The following is a 22516-nucleotide window of genomic DNA, read 5'->3' on the forward strand; positions in this document are numbered from 1 at the left end:
AGACGATCATCAAAATATTTCACAGGTAAGTGTTTAAATGGAAGGCTGCAGTCATAAATACTCAATATTCATATAGTTATCATGAAGACTTTGTGAGCCAAAAAAAACAAAACAAACCCATAATATAATAAAATTGAGATTTGGTCAAGCTGGTTTGGCATTTACCCGTGTGAAAGTATATAGATACAAGACGTAGTTACAAGACCTTAATTTAACTACTTTGACATCAAGGAAGTTATTCTGTATAGCAGAAAAAAGATGTGGCCTGTTTTAGTAAAAATCACATTATTAAATTGATATCAAAATTGACATAAAGAGTTATTATAGAGTTATTTAGTTCAGTATTTACTAGATGATGGGGAGAGATTCATTGCAATTATAAATACGGAGCGAGCCCTTTATAATTTAATTCAGGTAAAGTTAGACCAAAGACATTTGCCACATGGGACTTCAGATAAGTCCTAAAATGATAAATACTTTTCTTAACAATGTTGCGGGCTCCAAATAGACAAAATTAATTTAATTCCAGAAGTTAATTTCAACGTGGGGGGGGGGGGGGGGGGGGGGGGGGGGGGGGTAATTGAATATTTCCTCTCTTTATCTCTCTCTCTCTCTCTGAATACTTTGCTAAGACGACTTGAAGTTCAACTGCTTTTTGGAAAATTGTTATTTCCTGTTTGGACTTTCACACAGCTTGCCACAGGGAATATAGTGGAGTAAGGAGGGTTGTTCAAGCCTTTGGCACAACAGGTGGCTATGACATAAGAGCTGTTTTCTACACAAGACAGTCCAGTGGAATACATTCGACAGAGGAGCGCGAAACAAGTGCCTGTAATACAGGCATCTCCTCTGTTTAACTGTACAGGTTTTCTTTTCAAATATACAAATGATATATAAGACTCTGAGACTTTTCCAAACAAGAGGACGGACGGAAAATTAAAACACACGCTGCTGTGCTGTGTTAACATCTAGAGAGTGGAGCACCTAATGGTCTAAGTTGTATCTCCATTGACAGTTTGTATTCAATTTTTTTTTTTTTTTTTGACTCAAGATTACATTTTACAAGACTAAAAGAGTCTTCGGTTAATAATTCGTTAATTAATACATTTCTTGAATTGTTCTGCAGTCAAAAATTCATAACAGACACAAGAGTTTAAAAGCACTTTGCCATTCAAATTGCTTTTTGCAGTAATATAACTGCCACATTTGAGATTAGTCACTGAAATATCCTCTTGTTCAACATAAGAGGTCTACAAATATTGTTGAGCTCTGTAACAAAAATCACGACCCATCGGTGATGGGTCTTAATGGTTTTTAATATACTGATTAAGAATCTGGCTTGTATTAAGACCAAAATCTCTTCTCCAAACTCTTAAATGGCCACGTACAAGCAGCCCTAAGTATAGAGCACTTTTGGGAACCATTCTAAACAGTCTCTTTGTCTCTGTTTCTCTCCTTCCATCCTTCACTCTCTCGCCCTCTCTCTCTCTCTCTCTCTCACTCATTCACTCACTCATTCAGTCTCTCTCATGCTCTCAGCAATTCACCTCTTCATCTTTTCCTTGACAACATTTCTGTACAATATTTGTAAATAGAACATAAATTACTACACAAACATTTGCCTATTCACAAATTCACTTTCATGAAACATAAAGAGAAAAAAAAAAAAAAAAACTCTGAGACAATACACAACTCAAACGTATTCGAAACAACGTTATATATAATTTTATATACTTTTCCGTGCTCCCAAGACCTGTTGACTGTGACCTGAAAGAAAATGACTTGTTTAAAAAAAAACTCCTCCTCCTCTTTCTCGATTTATCAGTGTCAAAGTGGACTCCCAGCGGAGGAGTACAAAAGCTTGAGTGCCTGTAGAGGTGGGAGCAAAGTCCATTGGTACAAAAACTGCTGAACAATTTTTTTTTTTTTTCATTTTCTTTTTTTTTTGTGTGTGTGTGTGTGTGTGTGTGTGTAAACAGAGCACCAGTAGTGTCTTGGTTCCAAGTCCCTCTTCTGTACAAAAGTATAAATATATGCTTTCTCTCAATTTTTCACATATCTAGGACGTAGTGGACACACAAAAAAAAAAAAAAAAAAAAGAGAGAGGTTGTTTCCCTAAGCCGTCAGTGTTGCAGTATCTGTGCTGGTTTCTGTTGTTTGCTGGCTTGTGTCTTTGTAGATTCCTGTGATGGTGTTTGTTTGGTGCTGGATTCATCTGCATAAATAGTACGTTGCACAGTACCTGGGCCACTGGGGCCAAAACAACCGTTCTGTCCGACTACAGCAAATCCATTTTGGGTCTATAATGCAGGAGGAGTGGGGATTTCTGGAATGCAGACAAGACACAAACATGCATACACACGCACGCGTGCACACACACACACACACACACACACACACACACACACAAAGTGAGATTCTGGGGAGATAACCTATACCTACTGCTCATGTTTTCATTAGCGCTGACATGTATGCTTCTTAAATCATGAAAACATAATTACATTTATAACCTTTAAAGAGCAAGCATTTACTCTCTGCACAAAAAATGTCACATTTTGACAGGTGCCAAAATCCAGCATATCTGCTATTTTTTATTGTCTACATCTAAATTAAACTGAATTAATTAAGATGGAATCTGAGCAGTGAAGTACATGCAGAATCCACAAAACACAACCAATTCTATTAACCTCATACTGTGAATAACTTCCAGGAAGCATTATACTAACTTTTTGTAGAACTACATGAAAGCTATGCTTTGCCTGTTTATATACACTAGATGTGAACAATATCCTACACCATGCTTTTAGAGAGCTTTTATATGCCAGATTTATTGAACCAGACACACTGTCTATCTGTGTGCATGTACGTAAATTCATATATATGGATTTGCACATAATCTTTCTTTCATAAGCCTTTCTGAAATAGTTTTCCATCTTTTCTTCTTTTGAGCATGATGGGGTACGTTTTCTCCTTGGAAATTACCTTAAATCTCCATCTCGTCACGACAACAAATTTCAAAGTATGGTCCTTGCCCAAGATTTCTTCGTTGCATAAAATGTCGAGCTGAGAACAAAACATATTTCGAAGATTACACTACATACTAGGCATTATTACAAGAGCTTAGAAGCATTATGGAAGACTGCCCGATGCATATGGATTGTTTGGGTTGAGTTCAAGCTTTAGCTGGCATTGGTATACTGGTTCTCAGAGACATCTCAGAGGTTTAGGTCCCAAATCAAAATACCACAGCCATCCACTCTTTCCAATCGATTTTGTTCAACAATAAATTCTCTAAAATTTTTAGAGACAAAGAGAATTCGTGGTCACAATATTTCAGGCTGTTTTTTTTGGATACAGATTAAGTCTAGATTGATAGATTAACTAAATCTAGATCAATCTAAATCTAGAACTAAATTTCACTCTTAATGGGTATTCCTCATTGAAAAATGGGTGCAACATGGATCTAGAAAATTGGCCCTGCGTTATCTTCAAACGCATAAAATCTTATTAATGCACGAGCTCAAAATAAAAGCTATCATCCAACTCTCCTCAGAGACAAAAGTCTGCACACTGGGTTTTGTCAATAGAGCACATCTTAGAGCAAGACATGAGAGTGAGGCTATATCGCCATAGCAACACCTGCTGGTAGCAACATGCTCTATGTTTTCCACAGAAAAGAGAGGAGAGATTATTTTGCCCGGCGCAAGCAGAGTTGAATCACCGTCTGCTTTTCCACAATGTTTACCTCTTTTCGTTGACTAAATACGTTATCAAGGAAACAATCTTTCACACGTAAACTGCAAAGTCAAGAAAGATTCAAAATAAGTTGAGGCTATGCCACTGCTTCCATGAAAACGCTTAGCTGCACTCTGGTTTCATACCGGAGTTACAGGACTAACTTTACAGCGGATTTTATGTCTCTGGTGAGGAGCTATATTTTTTTTTTGTGAGCAATAACTCTTTATATTGAATAGAGTATAAAAGACAACACATAATTATATTACATGGTGGGTGTTTATGGCAGGGCTCTTTGCTATGAAGCCCACCCACACTTTTTTTTTTTCTCTCTTTCTTTCCTTAACAAAAAGGATGAAAAGAAATGACGCAGAGCTGACAATGATTAGTTATATTCCAAAGTTCTGTGTCAACGTACACCATGGTGTTTTGACAAGCTGTACCGTGCATGATAAAAAAAAAAACCCACACAAAGGACTTTACAAGGGCTTATTATTATTTTTTTTTTTTTAACATATGGCGCATGGCATAAGCTCGAGGGAGAGGAGGGAGGCGGGGACTTTGTCAAGCAGGGCTTGCTTTTGACATCCGCTGTGGCAAATCACAAAAGAAAGATTAACAGGAAATGAAAAGACAGATACCAAAATGACATGAGGCGTAAGCAAGGAGACAGCAAAAGCCTTATGAATCGAAATTTTAGTCAGCATCCCACGAGAGCCGTCGGCCGGCTGTTGTTCGGTTGGGCCGTACCTCATTGAATGACGTCAAGTTGAGCTTCTTTGCGATGAACTTTTTGAGATGCAGGACGGTGGCTTGAGCAGAGCAGCGGATCCATTTGCGTTTTAGTCCGCGTAGCTTGCTGCTGTTGCATTCCAGACAGATGCTTACCTGCGGGAGGACACGCAAGCAAAACATCAGCGTACCTTAAAAATGACATTTTCGTGATATTTTTCACTCTGTGGTGGTCACTTGAGTGGTTCTCGAAATAAGAAAGCCTTGAAACAAGAAAACTCTTCTGATTAACAGTTAACAATGTAATTAAAGAAAATAATTAATCTGAGCTTTCAAGCATGTCGTGCAGCTGTTTGTGCGTTCACTTAAATAAATGGTTTTCAACAAAGTACCAAAACAAAACAGAACCTTGGGACTGAGAAAAAGATGCATTTAGTAAAATCTATTTTCAAGGCGGCAGATGACAATGCATCTGCTGTTTAAAAGGGGGAAATGTCGGAAAACATCTTTTTGTTACGATACTCTATGATTCTCCCTGGTAAGCCATCAAACGTATTGTTCTGCAGTGAAAAATGTAAATAAATAAAACAATAAAAAGCTAGCGCTCTGGGTTCCCTGTTTGGATTTACGTTATTGCGCCACGGTTACGGGAGTTGAAGGACTGGGCACTTGCTTTCGGTTGGCACAGCAGGCAGTCTGGCAGCCCGCAGTTCAAAGAGTCAGAACGGATTAGGAACACCATGGGTCTCCCGCAGCACCTGGACGGCTAAGTAAGTGCACACGCACACTGGCTTATCATCCCATTTTAGGATGTTTTTCTGCACTGACAGAAAGTAATGGAGATAGATGGGCAATACCTTTAAGGAGAGAAACACAGCAACAGCTGAGAGAGGGAGATACAGAGAGACAGAAAGAGAGACAGAGAAAGAGAGAGAGAGAGAGAGAGCGAGAGAGAGAGCGAGAGAGAGAGAGAGAGCGAGAGAGAGAGAGAGAGAGAGAGCGAGAGAGAAAGAGAGAAAGAGAGAAAGAGAGAGCGAGAGCTCTCTGTTTAGTCCTTAACTGTAAGTCCATTTCAAGGACGACGGTCTGCAAACAGCACCATGCGGTAATCCAAAGCCTTCTTATGAAAAACAGTAGGCTGCAAATTGCTGATGTCCAGTGGCAGAGCCAACGAGAGTGATGAGATAATACAAACAGGGGCCCAGCGTGTGATGGTGGAGTTAATAGCAGTCTCGCACCATTCTGCAGGCTCGGCCTCCATTAGCGTAGTCATTACTACACAGTCATGACCGCTATACTGTGCCCAACGTTTAGAAAAAAAAAAAAAAAGAAGAAGAACTGAAGAACCGCACTGATTTGAACCAATAAGACTTTCAATTTAAAGCTTTGTTTTAGATTCCGCTTGCCTTTATAAAAGCAGCCAGCCTGTCTTGTTTTACAACACTGCAAGAGTGTGGATTCATTGAGTATCGTGGCTGTGTAATTATGAATGATGAAGAGTAAGACTTTGTCCCCGTTCCCTAGATAATTTTATTATCAATGTCTCACCGGTTAGACACTGTGAAATCAGAAAATGCAACATTCATAATCCGATACGACAATTTATCAGTGTATTTTTTCCCCAGAGATAAAACTTTTAGAGGAGGATTCATCTTTCTATGGGTGGTAGACACCGTTATCGTTTTAAATGGGAACCTCATTTGAAACATTTCCCCAATGTCAGTGAACTGAACTGAGAGACTGTAAGGCGACAGAGCATTGCCTCATTAAATGGCTGTTTTTGCCTTCTTTTGGCTGCCTTCAGAAAAGTGTCTCTGACATTTGGTTTTCAGTTTCTCTTTCAAGGTCATGCTACAAAACCTTAACCACCAGACCAGGCCAAAACCACCTCACAACTCATCATGCATCATCAAACGGCCCCTGCTGCTGATTGGGTTTACTTCCACATTTTAAACGAGGCAATAGCAGCCTTCTCAAATATCACGCAGAGAAGAGATTCCTCCCACCCACCCACACACACACAAACAAACAAATAAAAGTTAATGTTGTACCACTCTGTCTCTCCATCCAATACATCTTATACTTTCTCTCTCTCTTCTTTGTCCCGACATTCAGATGACGCGTCAGCGGCGGATCTCTCTCGTGTTCTGGAACGCGCGCGCACGGCTCCGCGGAGGCATTAGCCTTTCCAGACACGCTCCCCTTTTCTGTGGAGCATGAAAGACTGGGTCCTTCACCCCACGCAATCTCTCACAGGCAGCACAGAGACCGGCCGCCTCAAAGCCGTTCAAATCTCTGTTTGTACTGTTACTGCTGCTTTTCTAACGCTGTCTTTCACCCCCTCTAGCAACAACACCCCCCCCCCATAAAAAAAAAAAAAAAAAAAAGATATCATTTCATGACACTTAAAAACTACAGCACAGATAGGTTTTGCACATTTACAAAACAACGCAGCGCTCTGAGGCAGCCGCAGTGAAACAGGAGCCGTTACGGCCCCCTGCTGCATTATTAAGATCACTCCTTGTGTCGAGCTTTGGAGCGCATACAAATGACATCATAAAGAATCCTATTACAGGACCTCGCCACGTTTAAAATGTATTAGATGGTCATACATTCACACCACCCGCATTATCACGCTTTACAAATACTACATACGCATGCATGTATTTCTGGATCTAATACGCAGGGTTGGACTTCTGCTGTTAGATGTGGGGGACGTGTGAAGTAAATCAGCCTTAACCTGGGTGGGGGGGGGGGGGGGGGGGGGGGGTGGGGGGGTGGGGGTATTCCAGAAAGCGGGTTTAGTGAAAACTCAGAGTTAGTTAACTCAGAGCAAGTAGTAAACCACCTAACAGAAGAGCCCGATGGCTTTGCTTTGCTAGGAGAATGAAGCCATAGGGCTCTTCTATTAGGAGGTTTACTGCTAACTCTGAATTAACAAACTCTGAGTTTTTACTAAACGCGCTTTCTGGAATACCCCCCTGGTGATCAGGTGAGGGTCACTAAGGTCACGGAGGTGATTATGTACCTGTTCATCACTGCGATGGTAATCGTTATCTTCCTCTGGTTTCTCGCACGCTGTGTCCTTATTGGCCGTGTCTTCAGATTTCAGATCACCTTTACGGAAAAATGAGGGGGGGGGTTAGTTTTGTTTAGTTTTGTCTCCAAAAACAAGAAAACACATTGATGTTAAGAACGCATTTTTTGACACAGTGACAAAGTAATCTTAGCTAGAGGTGCCCATCAGCTGCGTCCAATTAAAAACTAACGAGTGCTCTGCGGTGAGGATTATAAAGCAATCATACTCTCCTCACCTGAAACTTATTTGAATGTTTGTTCATTACGGAGAATGTGTTTGGGAATATTAATAAGGTAAAAGAAAAAAAAATGCAATTATCTGACCGGACCAGTCCCTGTAAACAGTTTAACAACTCGCCACTAAAGAGCGGAAACGGATTAATTTATGTTTCTCATTACCACTGAGGAAAACAGAGCTAAAAAGACATCACCTCACTAAAGGACAGAGATGGACGAAGCTAATTACTGAGTCGGACTGCCCAACAGCAAAACGAGGTACGGACTTGTTTACCCACAAATCGGATGAGTAATCTGTGGCAAACAGGCTCAGAGGAATGGAAAATTGGGATCTCCAGCTAAACAAACCTGATTCCTGCCAAACTGAGGACTAAGCATTTTCTGGGCTGTGCTACAGGCTCTCCCAGACCAAGGAAACAGTCAGAGACACACAGCCAGGCGTTCAAGCGGTCTTTATCTTTGCGAGAACAGTTTTTCCTCGGTCAGCACGGTTTCTCTTAAAACCCTTACTGGTACGACTGTGGATACCTGCCCTTCTAACTACACAAAGTTGGTTGCACATCCTGTGCTACATGACAGGTACAACCATTTTAGAGAGAATAAAAGTACGATGTCGTCACCCCCCCCCCCCCCCCCCCCCCCCCCAACCAAGAGTTGCCAGGTTTCTAAAACAAAATAATCCGGCGAAATGTGATAAGCACACAACCTCCATCGCCATCAACAATGTTTATCGCAGTTATTTTTGGGAAGAAATAGGAGCTACTTATTTTCTCTCTCTCTCTCTCTGTCATTCTCTCTCTCTGGCTATATATAAAAATTGTTCAGTACATATAGCAACAGCCTTTAAAAATCAATCTTTCCTAAGAGGCTTAAAAGCAATGAGAAGCCACTTGTCAGTGAAGGTGCCAGTATAGATGCTTTCCATTAGTGCATTCATGTCCCTGCTTGGAGCTTTCAGGAAATCTGGGAGTGGAGCTGTCAAACGCTGTTAAGCCTCGTTGCTCGCTCCTCTCCCTCTCTGAGGCCAAGGAGAAGCAGAGAAGCCATTTCAGCCTGGCCCCATTTAGACGAGCTCTTATTGTGAAGCAAGAGCTCAGACAAACCCGCTGTGACAGTGGGGAAAGGGAGACTACTTCCACTCCCGTTTGAACCTTAATTACCAATAACGGCAGGGATAGTTCGGCCTCGCGATTAAGACTGCTGGCTAGCATGTCTCCCAGGTCAAATTTATCCAACCCTTCGCGCGGAGCAATACTCAAACCTACGGCAGATTAAAAGCGTGACTTTTTTTTTTTTTTTTTTTTTTCTAATTGGGTATGAAGAAATGGAAGGACTAGGGTTGAAGTTTCGTGCTGAAGTTCCACGCCAGCAATAATAACATCTAAGGAGAGAGAGAGAGAGAGAGAGAGAGAGAGAGAAAGAGAGAGAGAGAGAGAACGGAACGTACCATTGCGCTGGGCGTCTAGGTGTGTTTTCATGTTGCACAGTTCTCCTTTGATGTCTCCAGGCACTTCCATACCCAGCTTCTGATAGAAGTCCCTCTGCTTTTTAATCTCCGCTGGTGGAGGAGGGAAAAAAAAAAAAAAAAAGGTGAAAATGAGGGCAAATTAGAGTTTTGCCAAGGAAGGTCATGAAACTAATGCTGTCCATGAGTTAAAAAAAAAAAAAAAAGAATCAATACATAAATGACTCAGATACTTAAAATGAATTAGCCATAACTTAGTACATATTTGATACTGAGCTATGGGGCCTGTCTGTTTGCTGGGGAGTATGATGTCATTTGATCACAGTAGCAATTCTGGGTATTCGTTCAAGTGTAGACAGGTTTCACTGGAGGTCTAAGGGATTCCATTAAATATGTAGCCTTCTTAGACATCGGTAAACAGCGTAGTGGACGGGAATTTGATACCAACCTTCTTGCAATCCGGGCACCAGCTTATAGACAATGTCTTGCATCGTTCGGTCATGGCTGGAAAAAGGAAAAAAAAGGAAGAGTTTCTGTGAGTAAGCCTTCGATCGTTAAATGCGGACGGATAATAGGTTGGACTTAAAACATGTATCTGAGTGGGGGCGGGGGGGGGGGCAAAAAGAAACCCCCCCCAAAGCTGAACAGTCTCGTTTGGATTAGACAATACAGCGCATTTTGCACTTCAAGTTATAAAGAAATAAATGTAATCCTATCTAGTGCTGGTCCTAAAATGAAAACTTTGCTTTGAGGCATTAAGCATGAAACAGTCTGCAGAGCGGCTGATGGACGCTGGGTAGCCCGACACGTACAAATTACTCGGCCTTAGAGCTGAAGCTGTTTTCCTAAAGCTATTAGATATCTGGTGGAAAAAAAAAAAAGAAAAAAAAAAAAAAAAAAACACAGGGCATGCGTTGACATGTTCATTTCTGCTATGTGTGGATTTGAGTTTGCGTTGCAGTGGATCGGTTGCCATGTCACTAAAGCCCTGGAAGGGATGGATGGATCCCTGTGGTCTGGAGTCACAACAAGCCCTGGGGTCCCACTCATTGGTGGCTCATTTACCATCCCCGGGGAACCAAAGAAAGAGAGCGAGAAAAAAAGCAAGGGAGCTGCACTCTGGTGCAAGTCAGTTTCCTCCCCCCCGCCCCCTCCCCCCTCTCCCTGTTGCCCAGCCAGAGGGGCCACCTGAGTGATGGAGCCAACAGCACACTAGGAGGGGAAAATGGGGAGGCTCAATTAGCTTCTATGGAGAGACTGCGGGTCAGGGTGTTAGGAGAGTCGTTAGTGGGGGTGACTCTGACATTTGCATGACAGTCAGCCAATGCTCTGCTGTCTGGGTGTGTGGCAGGGTTCATTTTCAGTAAGCTGGAACTGATATAATAACTAAAAAAGTCAATAGATTGCACGTTATTAAACATTACTCAGGGCTTTTAAAAAAAAAAGAAAGAAAGAAAGAAAAAGAAAACACAACACCGCAGTGCTCAGCTGAGGTCAAATGAATCATTCAGAATTTGCGAGTGGGATTATTTGGATGATGTTGGCACTGTTATGGGTCTAAAAAAACCTTTGCTGTCATTCCTTTTACTCCTGGTCTCAGTCTGCATGACTTTCATCTTTTTTTTTTTTTGCTAAAGGGCTCCTTTTTTTCCCCCCTATGCAATGATCTCAGAGGAAAAGAGAGGACAGGCAGTGAATTTCTAATGTGTCTAAGATGTGTTTTGTTTTTTGTTTTTTTTTTTCCCTGCGATCATAACGCTGCATCACTATACTGCTAAATGAATATTATGAAAGAGCTGAGAAACAGCATCGCAACAGCCTGTTGTTTTAATCAGAACGTAACGCACCATCGCTCAAAGGGCAGATGGACGACGGAGCCTGAGAGCACAAATTTCAAAGTGTGTGGTGTGTGTGTGTGTGTGTGTGTGTGTGTGTGTGCGCGCGTGTGTGTGTTCTCCTGTGACTGGCATTCTCTTTAGCATAAATATTAATGCCAACTCTAGGCCAAGTTATATTCTATGAATATCAAATTAGGAAACCAAATTTGAGCATATTCATACAAACAAAACTGGAATATGTGGCGTATTATGGAGCATGACCAAAAGAAGCCAGCAGGCGACGGCAAAGAACTCTGGGAAAAATTTAGTCACGCAAGAGTGCAAAATACTACTCTGGACTGTTGAATGGGTGTTGAGGACCTCTGCCAGAGCTCAGTATGGAAGCGTATCGGCTGAGGTGATTCATGAAGCTCATTTACAAATAAAGCAGGGAACATTAGCAACAAGTCCCCACTCTGCCACTAAAAAAAAAAAAAAAATTGTTAATAGTAGCCTTTTTCTGCCTTACAGGGAGCAGAAGAGAAAAGGCCACTAGGCACGGCTGCATTTTCACATAGCCATTCAAGCTTTAGTCCCACTGGACTTTCTTTAGGGGAGCAGGTGGCACATTCCTTTCGACCAACGCATCTCTCCGTGAAAAATCTATAATTTAAACAGCAGAGTGATGCAGGGCTTGCTAACTCTGCAGACGTCATAATGTGCATGCGAGGCACGTAAGAGGCATCCACTCGGGATGGCGTGAAGTTAAAGGCACCGGCGTGCGTTCAGAAAAAAGGCCGTCTGAAGACCCCTGCTGGGCAGAGCTGTGCTGTGCACTGAATGAGAGTGGAAGGGATGGGTCAAAGCCAGCCAGCCAGCCAGCCAGCCAGCCTGCAGCAGCTTCAACTTACCCAATGTACTGCAGTGGATGGCTCTGATGAATGACAATCCTACACGTTGGGCAGGTGTTGTTTTCCTCCAGATACTTCACTAGACAGCTCCTGCAGACTGAGAGAAGAAAAAAAACGCGTATTCATACAAATACGAACATGTGTCTACACCACGCTCATTTGGTAAGGTTTTGACCTCACAGTCAAGGAAACATGCAGTTTATTGTGAGCGACACTGCAGAGTTTGTCATCCAAAGAAACGTTCAGTGTGAGGATTACAGCTGAATAAGTCGGATTTAAGTGGCTGCTTTGTTTCATGTTTGAAACTGTCACGACTTGCAGCTTTTTTTCCAACAGGGATGTGGTCAACGTCCTGTAATGCTTCCGAAAAAATCCATACTTGCCTTAAGGGCTCCCTCTAGTGGTATTTGCTGGTACCTCCATTCTAACAAGACTTCTTGAGTTGTTTTAAGACAACAGTATTTTAACTCCTCATTAAATGAACACAACAGTACAATGTCAAAGAAAAACTTCTTGAACGAATTCAATTATCTAAAAAATATTTTGACTGTCATATCATATCATATTTATACGCTCTTCTCATATAAAAAGGATAAATTAGTGTTTACCATTTGAGAGTATATTCTTTATAAATGCTGTCTAAATAGATTATTTGTGTTATTCGCAGAGTTTCTGGAATCACACTAATACCCATAAATAGCTATGTAGGCACACTCTATTACACTGTTTTAAGACTGTTAAGCAGAGCTCTACAAATTCATGAACAAAGAGCAGAGAATGACTAAGTCAGCTGAGGTTATGCCAAAACCATAAATGTGGCAGCTCCAACCTGAATACTGCGAGATCAAAGTTAAAATTGGATTGTATTTATCCATGGCCTCAGAATTTTCTTCTCAGAGACTCAGGGCATAAAATGCTATCAAATAAATCAGCGTTTAAAAGAAATAAGGTACAACTGAGCAAGACAGAGAGGTCCTCATTTATCATGAAAGCCATAGCTCTTAGCATGGGCCCCCATGTCATCAGACCCACCCTTTGGCTTATATAAAACTGGGGAGTGCTGTGTATTACTCTAAATGATCAGTTCTCCAGGAAACTAATCCATCATCCAATGGGAGGTCTGGCTTTTCTCAGATGTCGAGACTAACTGTATTTGTTCAGATGTCTTGCTCGAAGTCCAAAGACGAACAAAGTTAATTCCGAAATTCGTTTCTTTCCAAATAGACCCGCGTCACTCCAAGATTAACCAGATAACGAACCAGCATATACAGCACCACTGAGCTACGTTTTATTGCCACTGTAACAACTTCAGCCCTACAAAACATTACATCACTTCAGAGGCACTCAAGAGGAGAGACCAGGCCTGGAATGAATATGTATTTTGCTGCAGGTGAAACACTGGACTCAGTATTCCACCTCACTGCCTCCTTTCTTTCTTATATTGTCGTCTTTGCAACTAATCTTATCTTAACTGCATAAGAGAGACCTTGATAAAGGTGTTTATGTGATTATTGTTTTATATTGCTGCAGCGCATTCAGTGTTTATCAGAATTTTATTAACTGAAGTTTTAAAGGACACAAAGTGTGCAACGCAAAACGCTCGGACAGGGCTGAGCCATTCAAATATTTAAATTACTTTTTCACCCAGGTTAGGTAAAGGGTGGGTGAATGGGTGAATTGGGTGGTTTTTGGTCTCTGTACTCATAGATATGGAAGCATTTTGTGAGAGCAGCGATAGGAAAGTCACAGGTGTATGAGCACTCAGTGACAGTAGCAATACGAAACTCACAGATGTGTTCAGGACAGAGGTGATATGGAAATCACAGGTCTATGAGTGGTCAGCGAGAGAAGTGCCATTAAACTCACAGATGCCTAAGGACTCCGTGACAGTGGCGATATGAAAGTCACAGGTGTGCAAACACTATAGAGACAGAAGTGATGAAACTCACAGGTGTGTGAGCACTCAGTGACAGTAGCAATATGAAACTCACAGATGTGTTAAGGACTCAGTGACGGAGGCGAGATGAAAATCACAGGTCTATGAGCGCTCAGCGAGAGAAGTGCTATTAAACTCACAGATGCGTAAGGACTCAGTGACAGTGGCGATATGAAAGTCACAGGTGTGCAAACACTCAAGAGACAGAAGTGATATGAAACTCACAGGTGTGTAAGCACTCAGTGACGGTGGTGGCATCGATCAGGTAACCCTCACAAAGGCGACAGGTGATGTGGGCGTTAATGTCCCACAGCTTGATCTTTCTGGTTAGCATCTCTGGGTTCTGCAGGGCAAAGAGCAACAACAACAACAACAACAACAAAAATAAATAAACAAACAAACAAACAAACAACACATTTCTCTACAGTATGAAGAAACAAAAATCATCCAAATAGCACTAATCAAAAACATCTGATGTAGAAACAGCTGACAGTTCTACCTTTGGCTGCATACCACAACACAAGTGAATACACTGGTCGGTCATGAGCTCTCTGTTTAACAATGAAAGTAAATAGCTGAAGGTCTGAGTAAAACAGTCATTAAGCCTCTTCAGTCTTTCTGTTAAGGTTTGACAAAAACATTCTGATGTGGATTCGGCCTCATCCTGAAATCTAGACAACAGGCATTTTTCTTTTTTAAAGAAATACAATCAATCAATAACAAGGATAGGGTTTTCTCTCCTGTGAAAGTGGAAAATCTGCAAACTTAGCAAAAAAAAACCCCAAAAAACCCTAAACTTGAGTTTTTCTGACAGTATGCCTGAGTAAGAGTTATGCGTTTTGCTTACCCCTAGTGCCGCCATGTATGTACTGAAGAGACTTCGGCAGCCACAGTTGCTCTCACAGGCGTGCAGCGCTATTAACTTTGCATCATGGATTCCCTCACATTCAGCTAAATACAAACAAACAGCAAAGAGGACAGGGTGAACGTTAATTCTTTCAATAAGACAGAAAGAGTACAGCACATTTACAGATTAGGCTAATAAAGAAAGCAGATGTGTCAAAAAACCCGATTTCAGGAACATTTCCACCACTTCGCCTACGGTGTTGATAAGATCCAAAAGCGGGTGATGGCACCAGATGTCCAGAGACAAAAGGTAGTAGTAGCTGTTTTTGTTCTTAATCGTTCGCCAACTCAAGCTCAGACTGAAAGTAAGCCACGGTGCTCACGTTATTGTCTATTCACTGAGCTGTGAAATGAGTTCACTCAGTCAGCTGAGATGAACGGAGGGGTTTGCTGAGGACACGCTGCTGACCTGCAGTACAGCATCGTACACACAGCTAAGGTCAGCAGACAAAGACAGCATGTGATGAATGGAGAGTGCTGGGCCATCGCAGACAGAAATTCAGCCCGACTTCAAACAAATCACGCAGACAGGGTAAATCTGATTGTTCTTCATTAGCTTCCTTTTCATTCAAATATGATTTCATCATTTAATTGGCTTTTGGAGCAGAGCGAGCAGATGCGTTTACTCAGAGAAGTACTTTTGTAGCCGTTTATTCATTGTTGCCATTATTATTTATTATTATTATTATTATTATTATTATTATTATTATTATTATTATATTATTATTATTATTATTTTCTCACTTATATGTGTATAACACATTTGAATCCAGGCCAGAACTTGTTTAAAACTACTAGAGTGACATTCTGTTCATACGCCCTTCCCAGAAAAGCACTCTTCAACATTATTAAACTTCCAAACAAGTCCAAATAGAACACACGGGAGTGTAAAGTGTGAGAGCCCAAAACGCTGGCCCTGTCTCACTTCCTGCCTCTGCGACTTACTTATCTGTAGTTCAAACAATCACCCAGCTCATGAGGAAATTGCCAAATATCCGCAAATATATGTAACTGTTGGACTAGTGTTTGTTTGATACTTTCTCCGAGATCATATCAAAATGATGTTTCAATTTGCTCAAAAAAAAAAAAAAAAAAAAAAAGTAACATGTTCTGTGAATTGTGGCATTCGATTGAAGCAATTCAATAGAGCAACGCTGTATTCGACAGAGAATAAAAGGTTTGCCAAGGCAGGCAAAGAGCTTTGTCCCGATTCTCAAACGAGACCACTGGGCATGTCAATGACTTTGACAAGGGAAATGCTGTCTTTTGTAGACGTTCAGTGGTATGAAAGATACCATATGTCTCATCAAAATACAGGAACTTCTATTTCAGACATTAGTTTGATGTTTGCTGCCAAAAGGCTTCAAAGAGCTGCGTTTCAGATATGAGAACAACCAGAGAGCACAGAGAGAGCAGAGACCAGAGAGCAAAGCCACAGGGAGGAAGAGTGCCTTAAGATTTTTTTTTTTTTTTAAACTTATCTTAGAGCTCACAACATTTAAAGTTGTTCACAATTAGCCTAGCTACGAGTGGTGGTTTTCTCTTTCGCTAATGATTAAGACCGTTAATGGTTGCTTTGCAAAAAGTTTTTCTTGTGCTTAAGTAGCACGGGAAACAAGCGGTCCACACAATGGAGGAAAAAAATTTTAGATATGACCTTATCTTTATAATGACCCTTAAACTGCCAAGCCACATGCACACGGCTCAATTTAAAAGGACAGCTACAAATTTTCTCTTCTGTTCTTCTACAAACTCCCTTCTAAGCCAAGGCTTTTTGCATTAACTATGGGACCTTTTTGGCTTACTGTTTTGCAGTTGGGCTATGACTGAACCTAGCAGGAGGCCATCAATAATTAAGCTGGAAAACTTAAAAAAGGCAAATAATTACAATTGCTATTTAAATGAGATTTGTAAACTAGCATGGGAACAGTTTTCGCTAAGTTGTCCGAAGTGGCATCTTTGTAACATCCAGATTCTTTAGTCTGTATCTTTTGTACATGAATCCTGAACAGAAGCTCTGAGCATTAAGCCATCTCTTCCTCACAGGTTACGGTTTCAAAGGATGTGATCCATCCTCCAAGCACAACCAAACGGACAAAAATTAGGCTTTACACGACAGAGTATGGTTCATTTTAGCTTACAAGCTATGTGAAATGTACAGCTTCGGACTCCAAAGCAAGAAGGTGTTCTTTCTCTTATTCTTTTAGCAGTTTCTCAGTTGCTAACAATTTGTCTTGTAAGCTTCTGACATTTCTTCAGAAAAGTTCGCTTACACCCCTGAACTGTTCAAATTGCATCAGAACAAAATCACTGAAATGATTGCTTTCAAGCACAAATGTTCAAAAAGCCAAAAGAATTGATTTTTCAAACGATAAACTATCTCTGTCTTTCATTTCACAAGGGTCAGACGAACAATAACGACTACATATTACAAACAAATACTTAAAACTGCACTGGCTTATCATATTATTACTACTAAATGCTTGATAAAATGTTAGCATTAGCAGCATAACCAAAACACTTTGGAAGCCATACGTCACCGCATGCTTCACAAACAACCAAAAATCCCGCACAGCAGACCACATTATGATGTATATGGCATAAATGGTTTCCTCTGTTTTATAACTGCTTTCCTTATCTCCCTGTGAATTATCATCTGTGAGTCAACAGTAGATCTTATCTGGCACTGTAGCATATCTCTGCTTTACACACAGTGTATTTCATTGTCAACTAATTTAGAATTGGGATAGAGTTCACGCAAGTTTTTCAGACTAGTCTTACTTTTTTTACACTGCTTCACACTAATCTACTTACTTTGTTATAGGTAAGGTTGTGTTACTTGGACCGTGAATGCTGATTTATGCAGAATCAGTCAAAAATGTTGCATATTCTGCAAAAACATTCAAACAAAAGTTTCCTGTTCAACCATCTGATCAGATAACCACCATCAAAACTAGGCTACAGCCTTTTAAAAAAAAAAAAAAAAAAAAAAAAGTTTGACAAGTTGCTCATGGAAACGAGATGAACAACAGTGAAGAGAAACTGAACAGCAATACAGTGCTAGAACTTTGAAAATCAACAGTTTCCATTATTAATAAAACATTACTTTCTACAATCTATCACAAAATATGGAAATAATTTAGGGACTGCTCAGCCAAAATGAGTCCCTGCTCATCATCAAGTTTCCTCGGACAGAAACTGAAAACCATGTTGAGTTTGAAGGAGTGATGACACACAGAAATTGCATTAACATAAATAGCAGTCATGCATGTTCAGTGTTCATTTCGTCCAAGGGCATGAAAGAGAGATCATCCAGGGTGCCCTGACATGACCCCAGGGATGCTTTTCGGCCATATCATATTTCAGAAGTGAATATAATCTGCCTATGGCCCCCGGACTATGCTCATTTAACTACTGATAACTGTTAGCACCTCACGCTCAGCGGTTTTCACACATTTGCAGCTACAGCAAACTCGCCGTTGTCCATCAGTAGGAACTGAAGTATTTTCCGGGCTAAACCGGGTACTGAGAGACTGTAACAGTGTAGCTCTTGCTCATGAAGCTGCCTGATCAGACGCAGCAGTCTCATGCCAGCCCTGTTTGTTACAAAAAGCAATTGCAGATGCATGAAGTTCCTCTAAGCATCTGGCATCAACTTCCATTCCATGCTTGACAGGCCTCATTCATATAAAGGCATGCAGATATATTCAAGAACTAATCAGGTAGGCCCTATCATATTTGCTAGAATGAGCATTGTTTGCTGCAAGAAACATTAACGTGATTGAGATGTTTTAATCAAATAATGCTCTATCGATCAAAAGTCAACAGCTTTGTCAAAAAAAAAAAACTGAGGTAAAAGTTAAATGTTCAGTCCACAGAGCACGCGGTTTCTTCTGTGAAACACAGACACAAGTTTAACAGTTAAAAAAAAGAAAGAAAGAAAAAGAGGAAAAGAAAAAATGGGACAAAGAAATCTTGTGTCACTTAACCCGGTGTGGGAACAGTCTGAAATACTCAGGTGGAGAACTCTGATTTAATCAGGTTTAACAGATGAAAAAGGCTTCAAGTCAAATGGTACTTTCTTGACAAGTACGGCTTTAATCATGGAAATAATTAACAAGGAAATTCATTGTTGAGATACTAGTCCCTCCTTTCCTGTGAATGAAGGTTTAAAACTTCAGTGCAAATGTGGCCTCTCCCACGTGCCAGTCAGAAAATTTCTCAACACAATACACAAAGAGCATGTGAGGCTGAGTACTTTCCAAACATGCAACAAAAAAAAACTGTGCTTTTTTTTTTTTTTTTTTACCAGCTGTGGTTAACATATAGTAACCCACTGACATATCAAAGCCAGTGAAATCTCTGACATGCTGATAACCTGCTCTATTCTGAAAAACAAACTTTGACCTCAGCAAATGTAAGCCACTGCACTTTGGTAAACACAGATATTTTAAACTGAATGTCTTTTTGGTCAATATCTTTCAAAAGTGATTTGTTTTCAAAGGTCCCTTTATAGTACTGTGAGTAGATACAATGTTATCTATTAGCAAATAAAAAACTACTTGATCTTTGGGGAATCAAGGCCTGGTATTCTCTAATGCTGCATTCTCATGATGTACTGTATATCATCAAAAAAAAACAAACAAAAACAAACAAACAAAGGGGAAAAAAACAGCTAAACAAACAGGACTGAATGGATGTCCTAACTTGGCCCGAAACCAAGCGCATTCATATCGGCCTGAAATCTAATCAATATGCAGATTGCTGCACTGCACAGTGATGTGTGTTTTAGTGCATGGCACATTCAGACATAGCACCAGAAACAACTGGCTCTAATTGTGTGAATCCTAAACATAGAATACTCAAAGAGAAGTTCATCCTGTTTGGGAATAACTTCTAAACTCCATATGAGGTAACGACACCACAGTCGAGCCTGGAAGCCGAATTAACACGAAGCTCAGCCCTAAAATGGTTAAGTAAGGCAGGGAGCAGAAACAGCAACACACTGAGCCTCACAGTCAGGGAACTTAGGAAAGAGAACTGAGAAAAAACAGCAGGGTTTCATCTCTCATCTGTCAACAACAAAATGGACTCTGATAATCCAGCTGAACCATCCTCGTTAACAAAAGGACCGTAATGATACAGGACTGTTAGGAGTAACACAAAAGTTAGCAGTCCAAAAGAAGATGATTTCGCAACTAGCGTGATCTTACTTGCTGCAATAGTCCCTCATAACAGGCCTGTGAAGAAATGTGTTATCAGTGAAATGATTTATATGATCGAGTGCATGTTTCAACAGTTGAAAATCATAATGCACTACTCATTCACGTGAGGTCTCGAGGAGTCAGAATGGGTGCAACTGCTCTTATAGCCTAAAAAAAAAAAAATCTTTCGATTCTGCAGTGTAGTCAAAATTGTACAATAGCACTGTTTTAAACTTCTCCATTGTTGGATCAGAAATGTTACGCTGAGTGTTCAGAAAGTCTACACAAATTCTCAGAAATCCTTTTTTAGCGGTATCAGTAGTGGAACACTCCAAACGACTGCCCCACAAGACAGGACTAGGAGGCAGCACAAAATTTGTAGAATGGTAATAATTACATATAAAAGGCCTAAATACAAACATACATGCATATCAGTTCAAGCACGGAGTAGCCTGTACACAGTCCAAAGCATGAGGCACCCTGGACACTTATGTGGTATGTGGTATACAGAGACCTGACTGGCTCTGATTCACACCATAACATACTGCTGCAGAGACCACTTACCTAATCAATGCTTCAGATCACACTAGCCTTCAAAACAGGATATAACCCAGAGGGAAGCCTCAGGCTGAGTCCACATTTAAAGGCATGCAGTGGTCACAACGCGGCTTGACATTTTTTAAGTTAATCAACTCTGACATCTTTAAAAAAAAAACACCATTTTGTCATACACGATGACAAACACACTTTGGTTTAAGGCACTGGAGGAAACTTTAGCAATCACTTAAACTGAAAACAGAAATTACACAATAATAACTAAATGTTTCAGCCTAAAAACTTTCTTTCGTTTCAGCCCTATAAAATAGCCTACCCCACATAAAGATTACTGACTTTGAGATACCTGGAAAGATTAGTGCTAGGTCCCTGGAATAGGCTTTCAGGTTAAGGAACTTCTTTTGGAGGATTCCAGCCAAAGAGCCTACAGGCTATCATGACAACATGCCAAATCTGAACTAAAGTTACAACCAGTAAATGCAGGTGAGAAAGTAAAGAATTCTTAACAATTAACACAAGACAGAGAGTCAAATGAATATGCTGCAGTATTAAACACTTAGAGTGAAATAATCAGTTGATACCAGCAGCATTAAATTGGGTGCTATATTGTTACACTAAGGCCCCATAACAAGCTATGTGAAGAATAACTGAAACCGTTTAAAAGGCCTTGGCAATGACTGACTTTAACCACGACGGACGTATTTAAATTAAAGTGTGTGGTCATTCACATAAGTAAAACTGATTAAGACTACAGAATTGCAGGTGCCGATGATAAGAGACAATATTCTAGTATGTTTGTCGCCTGTTGAAACGTGTGTTTTCTGATCGACATATCGCAATTAAAGATTTACAGCAAGGATCACGACCACAACTGAAACTTCCATAAGTTAGCTGCAATGTAGATCAATTAAAAGTTGCTTTTCCTAAACAGCAGATTCCGGAATGAATTTTAGAACTGAGACATCTGACCGAACTGTTGTACAGCACAGCAGCTATGATCCATTGATCAGACACCAATCTAGACAGCAACCCTGATCATTTCATTCGGTTTACATTATCATTTCGCCAGCTAACAAAAACGATAGCCCTAACGCACATCACGAAGCATTTGTTAAATGTCGCCGAATCAAATGCAACAGAACATCATTCGATCGAATGGTACTGACTTGTTGGATCACATTTCCCATGAAATCTTCAAAGGCAGGGCATATCATTTGTCGACGAGTTTGAAATACCTTTGTATTCCTTTAACTTTTTTACCTCGATTTCTTGACGTGTCGATTGCATTAGACTCTATGCATCAAAACCCAACTTTCAAAGCCCGAAGGGGTTAATGGTGGTGGACTGAGGTTTTCAAGAACGTTCCAAGCTTAAGGAAAAAAAGAACTGGTTTCTCGTGTAAAACAAGACAAGTATTCTAAAGAATCGTTTAAACGTGCATGGCACATCAAAACAACTGCACAAGAAATGGTCCTCTCCTAAACTCTCGATCCATCAAAATGCACTTTTTTCTCGTAAAAAAGATGACCCCGGCGTGGAACTGCAGGGCCCGGCGTCGCCATACACACAGCACGACCACATAGGCACACATATAAAAACACGTATAGCATGCATAGCTACCTTCAAGCGGAAAAGACACCCAGAGAATAAATGAAAACTCTACGATTCCTGATTAGAATATATCAGAAATGGTATTCGTTTGATGACATATGCGGATCGGTTAAAGTTAAACGAACTAACCTGTTTAAGAACAGAGCAGTCCACTGGATATTGGGTTGAATCCGAGTTAAATCCACTATCAGTAAAACAAAGAGGCGAAAATGTACGGGCAATACCGAAATAGGCCGAAACGCCACACTCTGTGTTCTACAGAGCATGCGCTGAAAGATGTGCGGGGAGGGTTGAATGAACATTGAGATAGTTTGTGAAAATGGATTACC

The 22516-nt window shown here is 40.6% G+C and overlaps 1 protein-coding gene across 1 annotated transcript; it reads right to left on the reverse strand.

The window, feature by feature from the left end:
* Positions 1 to 2256: 2256 nt before the first annotated feature.
* pcgf3 (polycomb group ring finger 3) lies at positions 2257 to 22350 on the reverse strand. The gene is made up of 10 exons (XM_030766606.1): positions 22317 to 22350; positions 14759 to 14862; positions 14137 to 14254; positions 11976 to 12072; positions 9696 to 9751; positions 9230 to 9340; positions 7496 to 7584; positions 4486 to 4623; positions 2983 to 3063; positions 2257 to 2326 (listed from the first exon to the last, which is right to left on the reverse strand). The coding sequence occupies exons 2-10, from the start codon at positions 14771 to 14773 to the stop codon at positions 2279 to 2281; spliced, it is 753 nt and encodes a 250-aa protein (XP_030622466.1). The 5' UTR covers positions 14774 to 14862; positions 22317 to 22350; the 3' UTR covers positions 2257 to 2278.
* Positions 22351 to 22516: the final 166 nt, after the last annotated feature.

This window comes from Chanos chanos, chromosome 2 (genome assembly GCF_902362185.1).
Source record: "Chanos chanos chromosome 2, fChaCha1.1, whole genome shotgun sequence".
NCBI classification, from domain to species: Eukaryota; Metazoa; Chordata; class Actinopteri; order Gonorynchiformes; family Chanidae; genus Chanos; species Chanos chanos.

Excerpts from the sequence above, each read along its gene's own strand:
- pcgf3 (XM_030766606.1), bottom strand. Across the intron at positions 9,341-9,695 it reads GGTGCCCGGATTGCAAGAAG|CGGAGATTAAAAAGCAGAGG; the intron begins GTTGGTATCAAA and ends CTCCTCCACCAG. Across the intron at positions 3,064-4,485 it reads ACTTGACGTCATTCAATGAG|CTCGACATTTTATGCAACGA; the intron begins GTACGGCCCAAC and ends TTTTGTTCTCAG.